At 43.7% G+C, this 15271-nt stretch overlaps 1 protein-coding gene across 2 annotated transcripts in view; it reads left to right on the forward strand.

Annotated features, from left to right (window-relative positions):
* Positions 1-15271, forward strand: part of TDP1 (tyrosyl-DNA phosphodiesterase 1) — a 165657-nt gene that overhangs the window by 66911 nt on the left and 83475 nt on the right. For both annotated transcript variants that reach the window (XM_077463750.1, XM_077463751.1), the window contains exon 13: positions 7258-7365. In XM_077463750.1, coding sequence (XP_077319876.1) covers positions 7258-7365 — 108 coding nt within the window. The remainder of the gene's footprint in view (positions 1-7257; positions 7366-15271) is intronic.

Genomic DNA, 15271 nt, shown 5'->3' on the forward strand with positions numbered 1-15271 from the left:
AAATTATGCTCGTAATCCATAGTACTACTGTATTTTGGAGTCTGGTCTTCTGACCTGCATTAATCACTTTAACTGTGGAAGATTTTACCCCCTTCATGACCAGGCCCGTAACCCTGTGCTACTTTAACTGGTAATTGTGCAGTCATGCAACGATGTAGCCAATTGAAATTCATATTCTTTTTTTTCAAACAAATTATCATTATTACGATTATACGGGACTTATATAGCGCCAACATGTTCTGCAGCACTTTACAATATAAAAGGGAGACAGTACAGTTACAATACAATAAAATACAAGAGGGTTAAGAGGGCCCTGCTCAGAAGAGCTTACAGTCTAATAGGGCGGGACAGGTGGTACAGAAGGTTGTACCTGTTGGGGATGAGCTGATGTAATGACCCGTACACACGATATGAGCTTCTGGTCAGAAATTCCAACCGTGTGTATGTTCCATCGGACTTTTGCTGGCGGAATTCCCGCCAGCAAAAGATTGAGAGCATAGGCTCTCAATTTTTTGGTCGGAAAAAGTTCTGATTGGAAATTCCGCTCATCTGTACCAAATCCGACGTGCAATATTCCTACTCATGCTCGGAAAAAAATTAGATTTTCTCCATGAGGAGATGAGTTTTCAAGGAGATAGTTTGAGGTAGAGAGTTCCAGAGGATGATAGAGATTCTGAAAAATAGAGTTTTCTTTTGGTGGCATTAGATCACCACTGGGTTTTTTTATTTTTTATTATATAAATGAAAAAAAGACCAAACATTTTGGAAAGTAAACAATATTTTTACTTTCTGCTATAAAACATATCCAATAAAAAAAAGTCTAATTTCTTCACAAATGTTGGCCTCTATGTCTTTGGTTAAAAAAAAAAAATGTATATATTGATTGGTTTGTGTGAAAGTTATAGTGCCTACAAACTAATGGTGTGTATATATACTGGAATTTTTTTTTATTTTTTTTTTATACTAATAATGTTGGTGATCAGCAACTTATAGTGGGACTATAATAGTGCGTTATGAAATCTGACACTAACTGACACTGGGAGGGAACTAACTGCCACTGACATCGCCAGTGACACTTATACAGTGATCAGTGCTAGTACTATACACTGTCACTATACTAATAACACTGGCAGTAAAGGGGTTAACATCTAGGGTTATCAAGGGGTAAATGTGTGCCTAACAACGTGTAATGTGTGCTGGTTTTTACTTCAGATCTCATTGTTCTATAGGAATAAGAAACAGAGACATTGTTGCCTCTGTACAGCTGATCAGCAGATCCTGGCCAATGATTCACAAACTTCCAATGTGTACAATCACAGTGGGTGGGGAGCGTGCATGCGCTTGCCCTCGCCCTGAACCTGGAAACAGGCAGCGATGTAGCAGTGCCTGTATGGGCCCATGGGTGATCTGCAAGTGGTTAAAGTAGTATCAAACCCTCAGCATTTTTTAGCTGTTGTAAGGGCAGAAGTTTTTTTTTTTTTGTCTGTGTTTGTCCCCAGCACCCCCTAATACTTACCTGAGCCCCCTCTTTGTCCATTGATGTCCATGAGTGTCTTAGCCATCCGGGACTCTCCTCCTGATTGGCAGAGACACAGCAGCAGGGCAATTGGCTCCCACGACTGTCAATCAAAGTCAGTTAGCCAATCAAGGGAGAGAGGGGGCGGGGCTGGGTCAGGACTCTGTGTCTGAATGGACACAGAGCTGGTGACTCGACTCGGGTGCCCCCCATAGCAAGCTGCTTGCTGTGGGGGCACTCGACAGGAGGGAGGGGCCAGGAGCAACGAAGAGTGACCCGAGAAGTGGAGGATCCAGGCTGCCCTGTGCACAGGGCAGGTAACTGTGACATGTTTGTTATTTAAAAAAAATAAAAGCGAGACTTTACAATCTCTTTAACACATTAAAATAAACATTTCCTAATATATTATTTGTTGACAGCATTCTTGCATTCTTCTGCCGCGTACACACACGATCGGGCATTCTGACCACATAATCCATGGGATTTTTTCCGACGGATGTTGGATCAAACTTGTCTTGCATACACACGGTCACAATGTTGTCGGAAATTCCGAACGTCAAGAACACGGTGACGTAAGGCGAGCCGAGAAAATTGAAGTTCAATAGCCAGTGCGGCTCTTCTGCTTGATTCTGAGCATGAGTAGAACTTTGTGCGTTGGAATTGTGTACACACGACCGGAATTTCCGACAATGGATTTTGTTGTCGGAAAATGTTAGATCTCGATGGAAAATGTCTGATGGAGCCTACACGCGGTCAGAATTTGCGAAAAAAAGCTCCCATCGAACATCTTCCGTTGGAAAATCCGACTGTGTGTACGGGGCATAAGATCAAAAAATATTCATGTGTTAGAATGGCCCAGGTGAAGTCCAGACCTAAATCCAACTGAGAATCTGTTTCAAGACTTGAAAACTGCTGTTCAGACGCTCTCCATCCAATCTGACAGAGTTCGAGCTATTTGGCAAAGAAGAACTCTGGTTAGAACATATCTGGAGTATTCTGTCCAGTTCTGGTCATCAGTCCTCAGAAGGGATGTGCTGGAACTGGAGAGAGCCCAAAGAAGGGCGACAAAACGAATAAGGGGACTGGAGGACCTCGATTATGAGGAACAACTGCAAACACTAGATCTATTCTCACTGGAGAATAGATCTAGTGTGATTTACAAATACCTCAATAGGGATCCCGGGAAAAAAGGAAAAAACTATTCATTCTCAAGGAGTGTAAGCCCCTCTACACACGGTCGGACATCCTGCCAACCAAATCCGTCGGATTTTGTCCGTCGGATCTTATCCGAAACTGTTGCATACACACGGTCGGACTAAGTTGTCAAAAAATCCGATCATTCAGAACGTGATGACGTAATTTCGTTACGATGGGACTACATTCAGGCTAGTAGCCAATAGCTTTGATGTAGGAATTTGATCTGAGCATGTGTGGCACTTGGTCCGATCAAAATTCTCTACACATGATCGGAGTATGTCCAATCGAACCAGTTGGTCGGGAAATATTTCCAACATGTTGGAAAATTGGGTCCGACAGATATTCCGATGGAATCAGTCCGATGCATACCACACACAGTCGGATTATCTGACAACACGGTCCGATAGGACACATTCCGACGGATTCTCCGACCGTGTGTACAAGGGCTAAGAGGACATGGGGACACAATGAGATTGGAGGAGAAGTGGTTTAACCTTAAACTGTGCAGGGGCTTTTTCAGTGAAAGTGCAATAAGGACATGGAGCTCTCTTCCACAACTGGTGGTGGCTGCAGGGAGTATGGATATTTTTAAGAGACTCGGATGTGCATCTTAAAGAGCACAACATACAGGGCTATGGGAAATAATTATAGACACTGACACAGATTGAACTGGATGGACTATTGTCTTTATTCAACCTTACCTACTATGTAACTAATAATGGCAAAAATGTCACTCTCTAGATGTGCAAACCTGGTAGAGAAATCCCCAAAAAGACTTGTAGCTGGGGGGCGCCATACAAATGTACCCTACACTTTTCACATATTTATTTGTAAAAAAAAAAGGAAAACCATTTTATCATTTTTCTTCCGTTTCACAATTATGTACCACTTTGTGTTGGTCTATCACATAAAATCCCAATAAAAATAAGTTTTTTGTTTTTACATTACAAAAGTTTCAAGGGGTATGAATACTTTATCATGTGACCACAAATTTCTGGTGCTCTGGCTCCTCCTCCTTTCTCTCTGTCTCTCTCTCTCTCTCTCTCTCTCTCTCTCTCTCTCTCTCTCTCTGCCTGGTGGGTGAAGCTCTTCATCTGGTTGACAATGCTGGGAGCTATGGACCTCAAATGGTTGATGTTTCCTCCATGGCGAGTTCAGCATGGTTGTGGGACTTTTACAGCGCACAGATTAGATGGAGTTTTGTATTCATGGGTTTTTGTGTTTTTTTTTTTGTTTCGACTCTGGACCTCCTTCACTCCTTCCTGCTGTGAGTATGCATGGGCGCAGCCTTTGCGGAATCAGATCTTTATCCAAGGGGTTGCATATATTGTATGCAGTCCTGTGCTTGTGCTGGGATCACGCTGCACAGCGCGCTCCTAGCACAGAGACCAATCCTTCTAATGATATGAAACTGGGGAGACCTGAATTCACTGGTAGCATGTGATTGGCTATTAAAGTGATCAGTCACTGTATATCCCGCCCCTGTGTTTTTTTTTTTTTTTTTTTTTTTTCTTCTTGAATGGAGAAAAAGATTCATTGTATCCATTGTATTGTAAGCTGCGTCTCTTCGACCCCTCTTCTCTCCGGGGCCGGACCTTCCCTCTGTGACTGGCCGAAGCCAAGTGGCATCACTCCCGTGCGTGCACGCGGAGCTGTCAGTCGCGGCACACGCAGAAGAAACGGCATGTGGTCTATTTCTTTACAGAGCATGTGCTGATGACGACATCAGCACACTGCAACTGTACACGTTTAGGAGATATTTCCACTACCTATAGGTAAGCCTTATTCTAGGCTTACCTATGGATTAAAAGTAAGACAAAAGGGTTTACAACCCCTTTTACCGTTTCCCGACCATTGCACGCCGATGTACGTCAGCAGAATGGCACGGCTGGGCAAATGGGTGTACCTGTACGTCCCTTTATATTTGCCGCCATGCGCGGCAGGCATGCGCGCCAGCTGGGACCTCCGTCAGTCGGGTTTCGGGTCCCGCGGACTCGATCGCCTCACGGAGAGGAAGAACGGGGAGATGCTAATGTAAAAAAGCATTTCCCCATTCTGCCTTGTGATAGAGTCCCTGATATCTGCTCCCTGTGATCGGGAGCAGAGATCAGTGACGTGTCACGCGTAGCCACGGCCCCCCAGTTAGAATCACTCCATAGGACATACTTAACCCCTTCACTGCACCCTAGTGGTTAACCCCTTCACTGCCAGTGTCATTTACACAGGAATCAGTGCATTTGTATAGCACTGATTGCTGTATATATCCCCTATTTTGTAAACGCTATAACTTTTGTGCAAACCAATCAATAAACACTTATTGCGATTTATTTATTTATTTTTTTATACCAAAAATATGTAGAAGAATACGTATCGGCCTAAACTGAGGAAAAAAAACATTTTTTATATAATTTTTGGAGGATATTTATTATAGCAAAATGTAAAAAAAAATTAGTTTTTTTCGAAATTGTCGTTCTTTTTTTTGTTTATAGCGCAAAAAATAAAAACCGCAGAGCTGATCAAATACCACCAAAAGAAAGCTCTATTTGTGGGAAAAAAAGGACGTCAATTTTGTTTGGGAGCGCAGTTGTCCGTTAAAACGAGGCAGTGCCGAGTCGCAAAAAGCGCTCTGGTCAGAAAGTAAATTCTTCCGGGGCTGAAGCGGTTAAAGTAGAACTATAGTTGCCTTTAGTTATACTTTAACTGCTTGCCGACAAGCCGCCACAGTTATACTGCGGCAGAATTGCTCGGCTGCGCCAATCGCAGTACCGGTATTAGCGGTCCTTTTAATGGCTTATAGCAGGCACAAGCGCGCTGCCAGAGCCAATGCGCATAGCCGATGACTGCAATGTCTGCCCGCCACCCGCAATCGCTCCACAGAGAACCAGAACGGGGATCTGTCAATGTAAACAAACAGATCCCCGTTCTGACAGGGGAGGAGAGCGCGATCTGCTGTTCCTAGTGATCCGGAACAGCAATCTGTTCCCTCCTCCAGCCAGTCCCCTCCCCCACAGTTAGAAACACACACCATTTCTTGCCAGTGTCATTTACACAGTAATCAGTGGCTATTTTTTGCACCGGACGCTGTATGAATGTCACTGGTCCCACAAAAAGTGTCAAAAGTGTCCGATCTATCCCCCCACAATGTTGCAGTCCCGCTAAAAATCGCTGATCATCGCCATTACTAGTAAAAAAAATAATGAGAATAAAAAGGCAATAAATCTATTCTCTATTTTGTTGACGTTATAACTTTTGCACAAACCAATCAATATTTTATTATTATTATTCACGATTTATATAGCGCTAACAGTTTACACAGCGCTTTACAATGTATAGGGGGGGACAACACAATTACAGTACAATACAAAAGGTTCAGGAGGGCCCGGCTCCTAGAGCTTCTTAAGGGAGGGGGTGGTGGTACAAAAGGTAATAGCTAATAAAAAAAGAAAATCAAATAAATAAATAAAAGGTAATATACACATATTGCATTTTTTTTTTAACCAAAAATATGTAGAAGAATTCATATCGGCCTAAACTGATAAGAAATTTGTTTAAAAAATAAAAAATTGGGGATATTTATTATAGCAAAAAGTAAAACATTTATTTTTTTCCCCCACAATTGTAGGTCTTTTTTGTTTATAGTGCAACAAATAAAAACCGCAGAGGTGATCAAATACCACCAAAAGAAAGCTCTATTTGTGGGGGAAAAAAAAGGACGTCAGTGCCATATCACAAAAAATGTCCTGGTCATTAAGGGGCTAAATTACTGGGCTGAAGTGGTTAAAGCAGAATTAAACCCAAAAACTAACATTTATTATATTGCAGCTTACCAATTCTTAGATGTGATAGCTGCATTTGTGTTTTTTTTTTTTGTTTTTTTGCCTTTTTTTTGGCTTTTTTTTTCTTCTCGTATTTTTATCTGGTGATCATCCAGCCAGAAAGTCTGTTGTTTTTCACAGCACAAACTCTCCAGCAGAATGTATCAGTTTACATGAAGAAAGCAAAACACTGGCAGGGGTGATTAAGACAATCCGCCTCTATTCATATAAAACCTTTATCCCAAAAGGGAAAGAAACAAAACAGGTTGCTGTAACGGATTATAGCGTTTGAGCTGGAGCATGGATTCAATTTGTTAGTGTATCTAAATCTGCCAGTCCATCTAACACTCCCCTCCCCGCAGACTGACAATGCTGCTGTGTGCAGTGCCTCCTGTGCTCCTTCATCCAGAGTGGAGGCGCTCTAATACAAGAGGTGTGTTATTGGCCTGATCACCAGGTGTAAACAGACGGGGTAAAAAAAGAAAAGAAAACAAATGCAACCACCACATCTAATGATTGGTAAGCTGTAGTATAGGCCATTTTTGATTTCAGGTTTAATGCCGTGTTAATGCGGTTTTCTATCCTCATGAATCCTCATGAATAACATAATAACATAACAACATTGGTTATGACAGCATTGGCAGTTAAATGTATTATAAGGTTTTGTGTGCTTGGGGGGGTTATGACTTTGGACCTCGTTAATATTAAGATTTAATTTTTTGTTTTCAGCAAGTGGAAAGCCGAGACATCGGGGCGTAGCAGAGCCATTCCTCACATCAAGACCTACATGCGCCTATCGCCAGACTACCGGGAGCTGGCCTGGTTCCTTGTGACAAGGTACAAAACCAACCGAACAAATGTCATTATTGTAAACAAGCGAGGTCGTCTGTACACTACTATAAATAGATCCAGCGGTCCGTCCATACTGCGGGTGCATACCGGCCGCCTTCATATATTTGTGGATGTTACTGGTTGTTCTTTTATCGAAACAAGTCAGGGAATTCCAATACAGCCAGAGCTACAATGGAATGGTTTAGATCAAAGCATATTCATGTGTTAGAATGGCCCAGTAAAAGTCCAGACCTAAATCCAATTGAGAATCTGTGGCAAAACTTGAAAATTGCTGTTCACAGACGCTCTCCATCCAATCTGACAGAGCTTGAGATATTTTGCAAAGAAGAATTGGCAAAAATGTCCCTCTCTAGATGTGCAAAGCTGGTAGAGACATCCCCAAAAAGACTTGCAGCTGTAATTGCAGTGAAAGGGGGTTCTACAAAGTATTGACTGAGGGGGGCGCCATACAAATATACCCTACACTTTTCACATATTTATTTGTAAAAAATGTTGAAAGCCATTTATCATTTTCCTTCAGTTCACAATTATGTACCACTTTGTGTTGGGCTATCACATAATATCCCAATTTCATTGAGTAAAATGACTAAAACATTTTAGTCGACTAAAATATGACTAAAACAACTGAAATTACTAAAATACGACTAAAACTAAAATGTCATTTTAGTCAAGACTAATGCTGCGTACACACAGTCGGCTTTTCTGACGGAAAATGTTCAATGTAGGTTTGATGTAGGCTCCATCGGACAGTTTCCATCGCACAAAATTTGAGATCTGGTTCACTAATTTTCTGGCAACAAAATCCGTTGTCGGAAATTCCGATGTGTGTGTACAGTGTGTACACAATTCCGACGCACAAAGTTCCACGCATGCTCGGAATCGAGCTCGGAATGTGGAGGAGCGGTATACACACCGCTCCTTCTCCGCTCCAAAGATGCTGCTTGTAGGACTTTTTTTTACCATCCTGCCTGCACACCGCTCGGGGCTTTCACACTGGAGTGAATGGAGCGACTCTTTCAGGGCGCTTTGCAGGCGCTATTTTTAGCGATGTAGCACCTACAAAGCGCCACAGTGTGAAAAACTAAATCGAAATTTGCTGCCAAAATTAACACTGATTCCAATAAAATACATTTACGTTTTTAGTTGTAACATGAAAAGTGTAGAAAATTTCAAGGGGTATGAATACTTTTTCAAGGCACTGTAATAAGAGTTTAAACCTGAACAAATTTTTTCGATTTCAATGTATTGATTATTTTTGGAATGAGCATTTGGTACAGATCAAACAGTCCGCATTGCGGGTACAGAGAAAGTAAGCAAAATACGTGGATCGAGCTGGTGTCCAATAGACACTGTAAAACGATCAGTGAAGATGTGGCGTCATTGTTGGCGCATATTTTGGATCAATGATAACATCAACAAATCGGTATACAGAGCGTTGAAATCAAAAGTCACATCATACGTACGGGACAAGAAGACCATAATGGTCAGCCAAGAAGGAGGGGAAAAAAGAAGGCGGAAAAGAGAGTGGGGGGAAATGTAGAAAGTAGGGTTGCACGGATACTAGTATCGGTATCGATACCGAGTATTTGCACAAGTATCGGTACTTGTGCAAATGCACTGATACCTGAAACTGATACTTTCAGGCTCTTTGAGCTGTCAGTGGTTCTCTCCGGTGTTAAAAAATTCCCATAATTGGAGCTGTCAAAAAAATAAAAGCAGCCAGCAATGTTTATTAACAACATTGCTCAGCCCTGAAACACTAAAATAAAAAGAAACATTGTTTCTTTTTGTATATTTCTGTTCTTCAAAGGGATGAACAAATGTTCCTCTGTTTAACCCCTTAATAACCCTTAATCAGCCTTAATTATCTCTCTATTCTCCTCCATTTAATTATTATTTTCCTGCTTTTTTTCTTTCGTTCACGTCTATTTTATAAACGATAAACAATTAAAACTTTTTTTTTTTTTGTTTGCTTTCATTAGTGAATATTTTACACATATGTATTAACATATATTTACACATTTCACATTGCAAAAGCGCTACATTTAAAAAAAAAATCTATTTATTTCATTTGTAAATTACTTTTCAATGCTTTGTACCATTGCTGACAGCTGAAGTTAAAACAAAACGGTTGCGGTAGGTATCGGTAATCAGTATTGGCGAGTACTAAAAAAAAGTATTGGTACTTGTATTCGTTGTAAAAAAAAATGGTATTGGTGCATCTCTAGTAAAAAGAGAAAAAAGAAGTAAAAAAAAGGGAGGATGGGGGTTGAGGAGAGAGAACAGAAAAGAAAGGGCAAGGCCCGTTCTATAGGGGGGGGAGAGGGAAGGGGAGGAGAGGGAAGCTGACACAGGGGACCCCCACCACACCAGGTTAGTGAGACTGGATGGGAAGAGGGGCGCGCATCAAGGAAGAAGTTGAGGGTGATGGTAGGCAACCCAAGGATTTCCAGATCTTGTCGAATTTCTTTTGGTTATCGGTAATGGCGCTTGTCAAATGTTCATTTGTAGAAAAACCATCCAACCTGGTCCTAAACAAATCTTTTACTTTGTATCTAATCAGGCAGACTCTTGCACTACATAGTTGAGGGTAATTTTAAAGTGTTACTAAACCCCCAACAGTAAAATCAGTCTGTATATGCAGTAAAGCATGCTGGTTATACTCGCTGTGGAGGGGTTAATCATCTGCATTGTGTAAAAAGGCTGTTTGATTCTTTCTTCTCTGATCATCCCCTTCTTCCAGTGTCTCCAACTCATCTCTGGCTATTATAGAGGCAAGGAGACAAGCTGCACATGCTCAGTTTGGTGTGTATTGCTAGAGGTTTTTTTTTCATTTTCTTGGGAGGGTGCATGTGATCGGTACAGGGCCAATCAGCACTGTCCAGACAGATGAATTAATGTTCTCGCTCTTCTGATCATGGCAATACCTCACATGTGTGGTTTGAACACCATTTTCATATTCGGGCGCATTTACTTCTGCAGGCGAGCGCGGCAGGATGGGGCGAGTTTAAAAAAAAAAAAAAATGTTCTTATTTATTTTACCTTATTTTATTTTTTTGTTTTCAAACTGTTCTTTAAAAAAAAAAAAATCGTATCACTTTTATTCCTATTACAAGGAATGTAAACATCCCTTGTAATAGAACAAAAGCATGGCCGGACCTCTTAAATATGAGATCTAGGGGTCAAAATGTCCCCAAATCTCATATTTACACTAAAATGCAATAAAAAAAGAAAATGTTTGTCCTAAAAGAAAAAAAAAGTCCCTTTAAGAGCTATGGGCGGAAGGGACGTTTTGACGTAATTTTCGCCCTGCAATGGTATGGAGACGAGTGGGAGCCATCTTCCCCTCACTCGTCTCCATACCTAGGATGAGAAAGGATCTGATCGCCTCTGCCATTGCCGAGGGCTCTGGTAAGCCGCGGAGGCCCCCCTTTCCTGCCGCTGATAAGTTAGCTTGGGGCGAATCCGCCACAGAGACCACTGTAATCAGAAAAGCAGACCGCCAGCTGAAAAAGAGGATACGAGGTTTACGGCAGCTAGCTTCTGCCATAACAACGATATTCCTCTTCAAAGTTAGGACGTATATCGATGTGCAGTGCTCTGTAAGTGGTTAAGCGTCTAATTTTTCAATAAAATTAGAACACTGTAGCTGCTGACTTTTAATAAGCACACTTCCATGTCCAGGATGCCGTCCCCGCCGAGGCCGATACATCCCTCGTATCGTGTCCCGGCGCCGCCATCCTCACTAAGGGAAACAGGCAGTGGAGCCTTGCAACTTCACTGCCCGTTTCCTACTGCGCATGCACGAGTCGCACGGCACTTTGTGAATGGGGCACGCTGTGTTCTGGGACACACAGCGCGCTCCATTCCCCAGAAAACAACGCAAGGAGGAGAGAAGACTGAAGATCACCGCGGAGTAGGAAGAGGCAGATTAGGAAGACTGCATAGCAACAGGGGTTAATGTTAAGTTAAAAGAAAATAAAAATTCAAATGTTGTTTTATTTTTATTTTATTAATATTAATGCTATTTTTTTATTTTTTTAGAGTGGCCCTCCAGGCTTTAGAACCACTTTAATGCAATCCTATATGTTTTATTTGTAGGGGAATGATGTATATTTTTAAGTGACAAAAAAACAGATTGATTTTAGCACGTTGCATTGTTTCCTAATGCTGAACGTTTTCTTGTGACCTAGTTTTACTACAAACAAAAACTTTTACTGGCTAGATGAGAGATCCATAATGTCTATATGGAAACGCAATTTTATTGACGGAGGCTCTTCACCTCTGAATGGCGCCTTTTCTATAGACAAGTAATTGATTTGTTTACTTGTTTCACTTATGAAGCAGAACTGAGACACTGAAGACCATCAATCAGTTCCTGTATCTGAAAATTACAACTCAATACCCCGCTGAGCTTTTGTTATAGAAGGAACAATTTTATTCTGCTCATCATTAAGTCTGCTTGCCGCATTCTCCAGGTATCAGGCGGCGAGTTTTAAGGCCAGGGTTGGCCTCGTGGTTTTGACCCACGGCAAGTAACTCCTTCCTGTATCTGGAATGCCTAGGCGAGATTACGTTCACCTTGTGGTTGGATGATAACTGTGTCCTTGTTGATATCCCGTCCATGTTCTGTCTCTGTGACGGTGGTCTTTAGGACAAAATAGAGAGGGAAGCTCTACCTAGTGGCACAGACCGCAATAATAAAAAAAAAAGTAGAACCTCAACAAGACCACCAGACCACATGATGAAGAGTCCAAGTTGCTTTTTAAAGATTCCTCATATAATCAAAATAAATGACAGTGATTGGTCCATGAGAAAGTCCAAAGTAAATGATACGACTAAACGCCCAAAGTGCACCGATCACCGTGATCAGAAAAGGCTGTGGCTTTACCAGATGGCTAGACTCCACATTACAGGAGCCTATTAAAGCTTGGATTTATACAGCAATGAAGGATCTGTCCTCTGGATATAGACAGTATAATGTTGGTATCCACTCCACTGGTTACTCCCTTTATCTCTCACTCCTGGGTATGGTGCAAAAAAGAGAGGAAAAGATCACCAAAGTAGCATAAAACCGTGATGGTTTATTGAAAAATATCAAGTTCACAAGTCCAACAAGACATGAATAAAATTCTGTGAATAAAACAATTTCTCTTATATTCACCGACCGACACAGCTCCTCTCTTAGCCATTGGGTTGTATACCTTACCTCTAGGAGAAATACTAGGAAAAGTTGTAATACAACACTCAGAACTTTCAGTTCCTCCCATGGGGGGCCGTCCCTTAGGTATCAACCCTCCTGCCTGCTAGCAGACCTCAGTTTTATTTTGCCTAGTGAAGGAGAAAGACCTAGGAACCCTGCGGACCCATAGGTCCGTGTTTTTTATGCAGAAGTTTCGCTTTTTGCGCAAGATGAGTGATCCTGTCATCTTCTATCAACAGCCGGCTGAGTGACAGGCTCGTTCACTTATCCTTGTAGTCTCCCCAGTCCGGCCATCAAGCGTGTGCAGGTCGCAGTTACGGCTCGGCAGGCCATGACATACCTCAGCTCCAGAGTTGGTCGGTGAGGTTTTATGCTCCGGGGCGTACATATGACTGGGGCTACTGATGTCTGCGTCACAGTATGCTGAGGCCAGTAGCCTTCCCTGTACTGATCAGGAGTAGGTCTACAGTGGAATGTCTCCCAGCTCTTCAGGACTGGTAAGTACAGCTCTCCCTGTTCTGATGGGGCTGAGCAGCTGGGCATTCCCTTGGAGGTCGATTCGGGGGCCCTCTCACCTCCCTTTCTTCTCTTCCCGGTCCCTATCTCCCTCCCTTCCCCCTTCGGGGGGAATGCTGCATGTGGCTGCTGAGAGGTGTGTGTGTGTGTGTGCCTATAAAGGGGCTCTCTGTGGGCTCTCACCTGACATGGGGGGGGCTGGCTGCATGGCGGTGGTCCTGGGGCCTGTATGGTATGTCCATGAAAGGTGTCTGTGAGGGTCTGCTGGGAATGGTGTAGCGCTGTGGCTTTGCAGGAGGTTTTTTATTTCTACCTCATGGTGATGTTTGGCGGCCATTTTAGGTGTGGGCAGAGCAGGCTGACTGTCTGGGGTTCTGCTGCCATTTTTCTATGTGATTCCTATTCAAGGCACTGGCGGCCATTTTCTGGAAGCCTGAACATATTTCAGTGTTCCCTGGCAGAAACATGGCTCATGTGCTCTCACAGCCTTTTTTCCCTGTGTTTCCTGTCTGCGTACTGGACGCTGAGCAGCCTTTTTATTGAAGCCTGAGCATTTTTTCTGATCGTTTTAGCGATCGTCCCAGCGGTTATCACCAACTCAGTTTTTGGTTTCCTCTGCACCTGGGCTCAGGGACTACAGGCACCACTTGTTAACAGCGCAGAACTCCCCAGGGTGGTGAGTCCGGCGGGAATGAGCCCCTGGGTCAGCGGCAGCAGGGAGGGTGGGACTGTCACTGCCCTAAGTCCCCTTCAGGTGGCAGACAGGATGGGGTCAGCATGGCTCAGAAACTAGTGTTTCTTCCCCCAAAGTCCAGGTAATGGCAACCGGGTCACCTGCAGACTGTGCTGTGCCCATGAACACACTGATGGTAGTCCTCAACTCGTTCATTGCTAGATGGAGGCGGTGCGTGGGAAGATGGGTGCAATAAGGTGGCCCCTGTTCCCCCCCCGTCCTCTGGGGAGAGCTCTGGCACAGACTCATGCCCCGAGGAGGCTGGTGACCCCTGCTCTGTCTTGTCAGATGACGCTGACCAGGACCGCTCGGACAGTAAGGATGAGTCCCCGTCTGGGTCCGGGCGCAAAAAAACCCTTGTTTGAGCACTTGTCACAGCTATGCGTGATAGCCTGAAGATTCAGGAGCCAGCAGGTCCCCCTGCTGAGGTACCGGTCCCTTTTGGGTCCCGCAAGCCAGCATGTTCACCTATGGTGTTCCCGTATCTGACTTATTTGACAAGTTCACTTACAGGGAATGGGGTCGCACGCAACGGACCTTTTTGGTCCCCAGACACAGAGCAGTGCATTACCCCTTTGAGGAAAGCCTTCTCACGAAGTGGTCGACTCCTCCGGTCATGGACCCTCCAGTATCCAGGTTAAATTAGTAACCAGGATCCCGGTAGTGGGAACTCCTGCATTTAAGGATCCCGCGGATATGAAGGCCGAGGCAGTGGCTCGTTCCTTGTTTACGGTTGTTGGATCCGCTGTGCAACCAGTACTGGCATCCGCACTTGTGTCGCAGACACTGACTGAGTGGGCAAAACTTTTGTACCATGAATTGGGAGAGCGTCAGGCTTTTCCTGTCTGCGTGAAACTGGCAGACCAACTAGTGCAAGTCCTTAAGTACGTTTGTGACACGGCCCTGGATACCTCCCTCTGTATCTAGGGCTTCAGTGTCAGCTGTGGTGCTGAGACGCCCGATTGGCTGAAATGCTGGTCTGTTGACCAGGCATCTAAAAAAAAAAGCCCTGAAGGATCTTCCCTTCCTTGGCTCTTTGGAGCCTCTTTGGATGGCATTAGTAAGCATGGTAACAGTGTATTACTCCCACAGGCCAGGAAGGCTAAGGAGCCATGCTGTAGGCAAGGGCCCCCTTTTTTCCGTCCGCCTGGAGCTTCGGTATATCGTCCCCAGCCTGACAGGACGACCATGGACGGACAAAAACGTCCCTGGAACCGCAAGCTTAACAAGCCTACGAGTATAAGTTCTACCGCATGAAGGTTTGTCCCCACCCATGTCTTGGGTGGGGGGGTCGCCTTTGGGAGTTTGCAGCTCTGTGGTCCCCTCGGTTTTTGACCAATGGACCTGCGACCTGATTTCCTCAGGCTACAAGTTAGAATATCTTGGTCGCCAAGCAGATTCTTCCCTTCCAGCATACCCGTATACCCGGCTCGCCGGGA

Source organism: Lithobates pipiens, unplaced genomic scaffold (assembly GCF_037356315.1).
Source record: "Lithobates pipiens isolate NorthernLeopardFrog02 unplaced genomic scaffold, aLitPip1_a1.2 Scaffold_30, whole genome shotgun sequence".
Taxonomy (NCBI): Eukaryota; Metazoa; Chordata; class Amphibia; order Anura; family Ranidae; genus Lithobates; species Lithobates pipiens.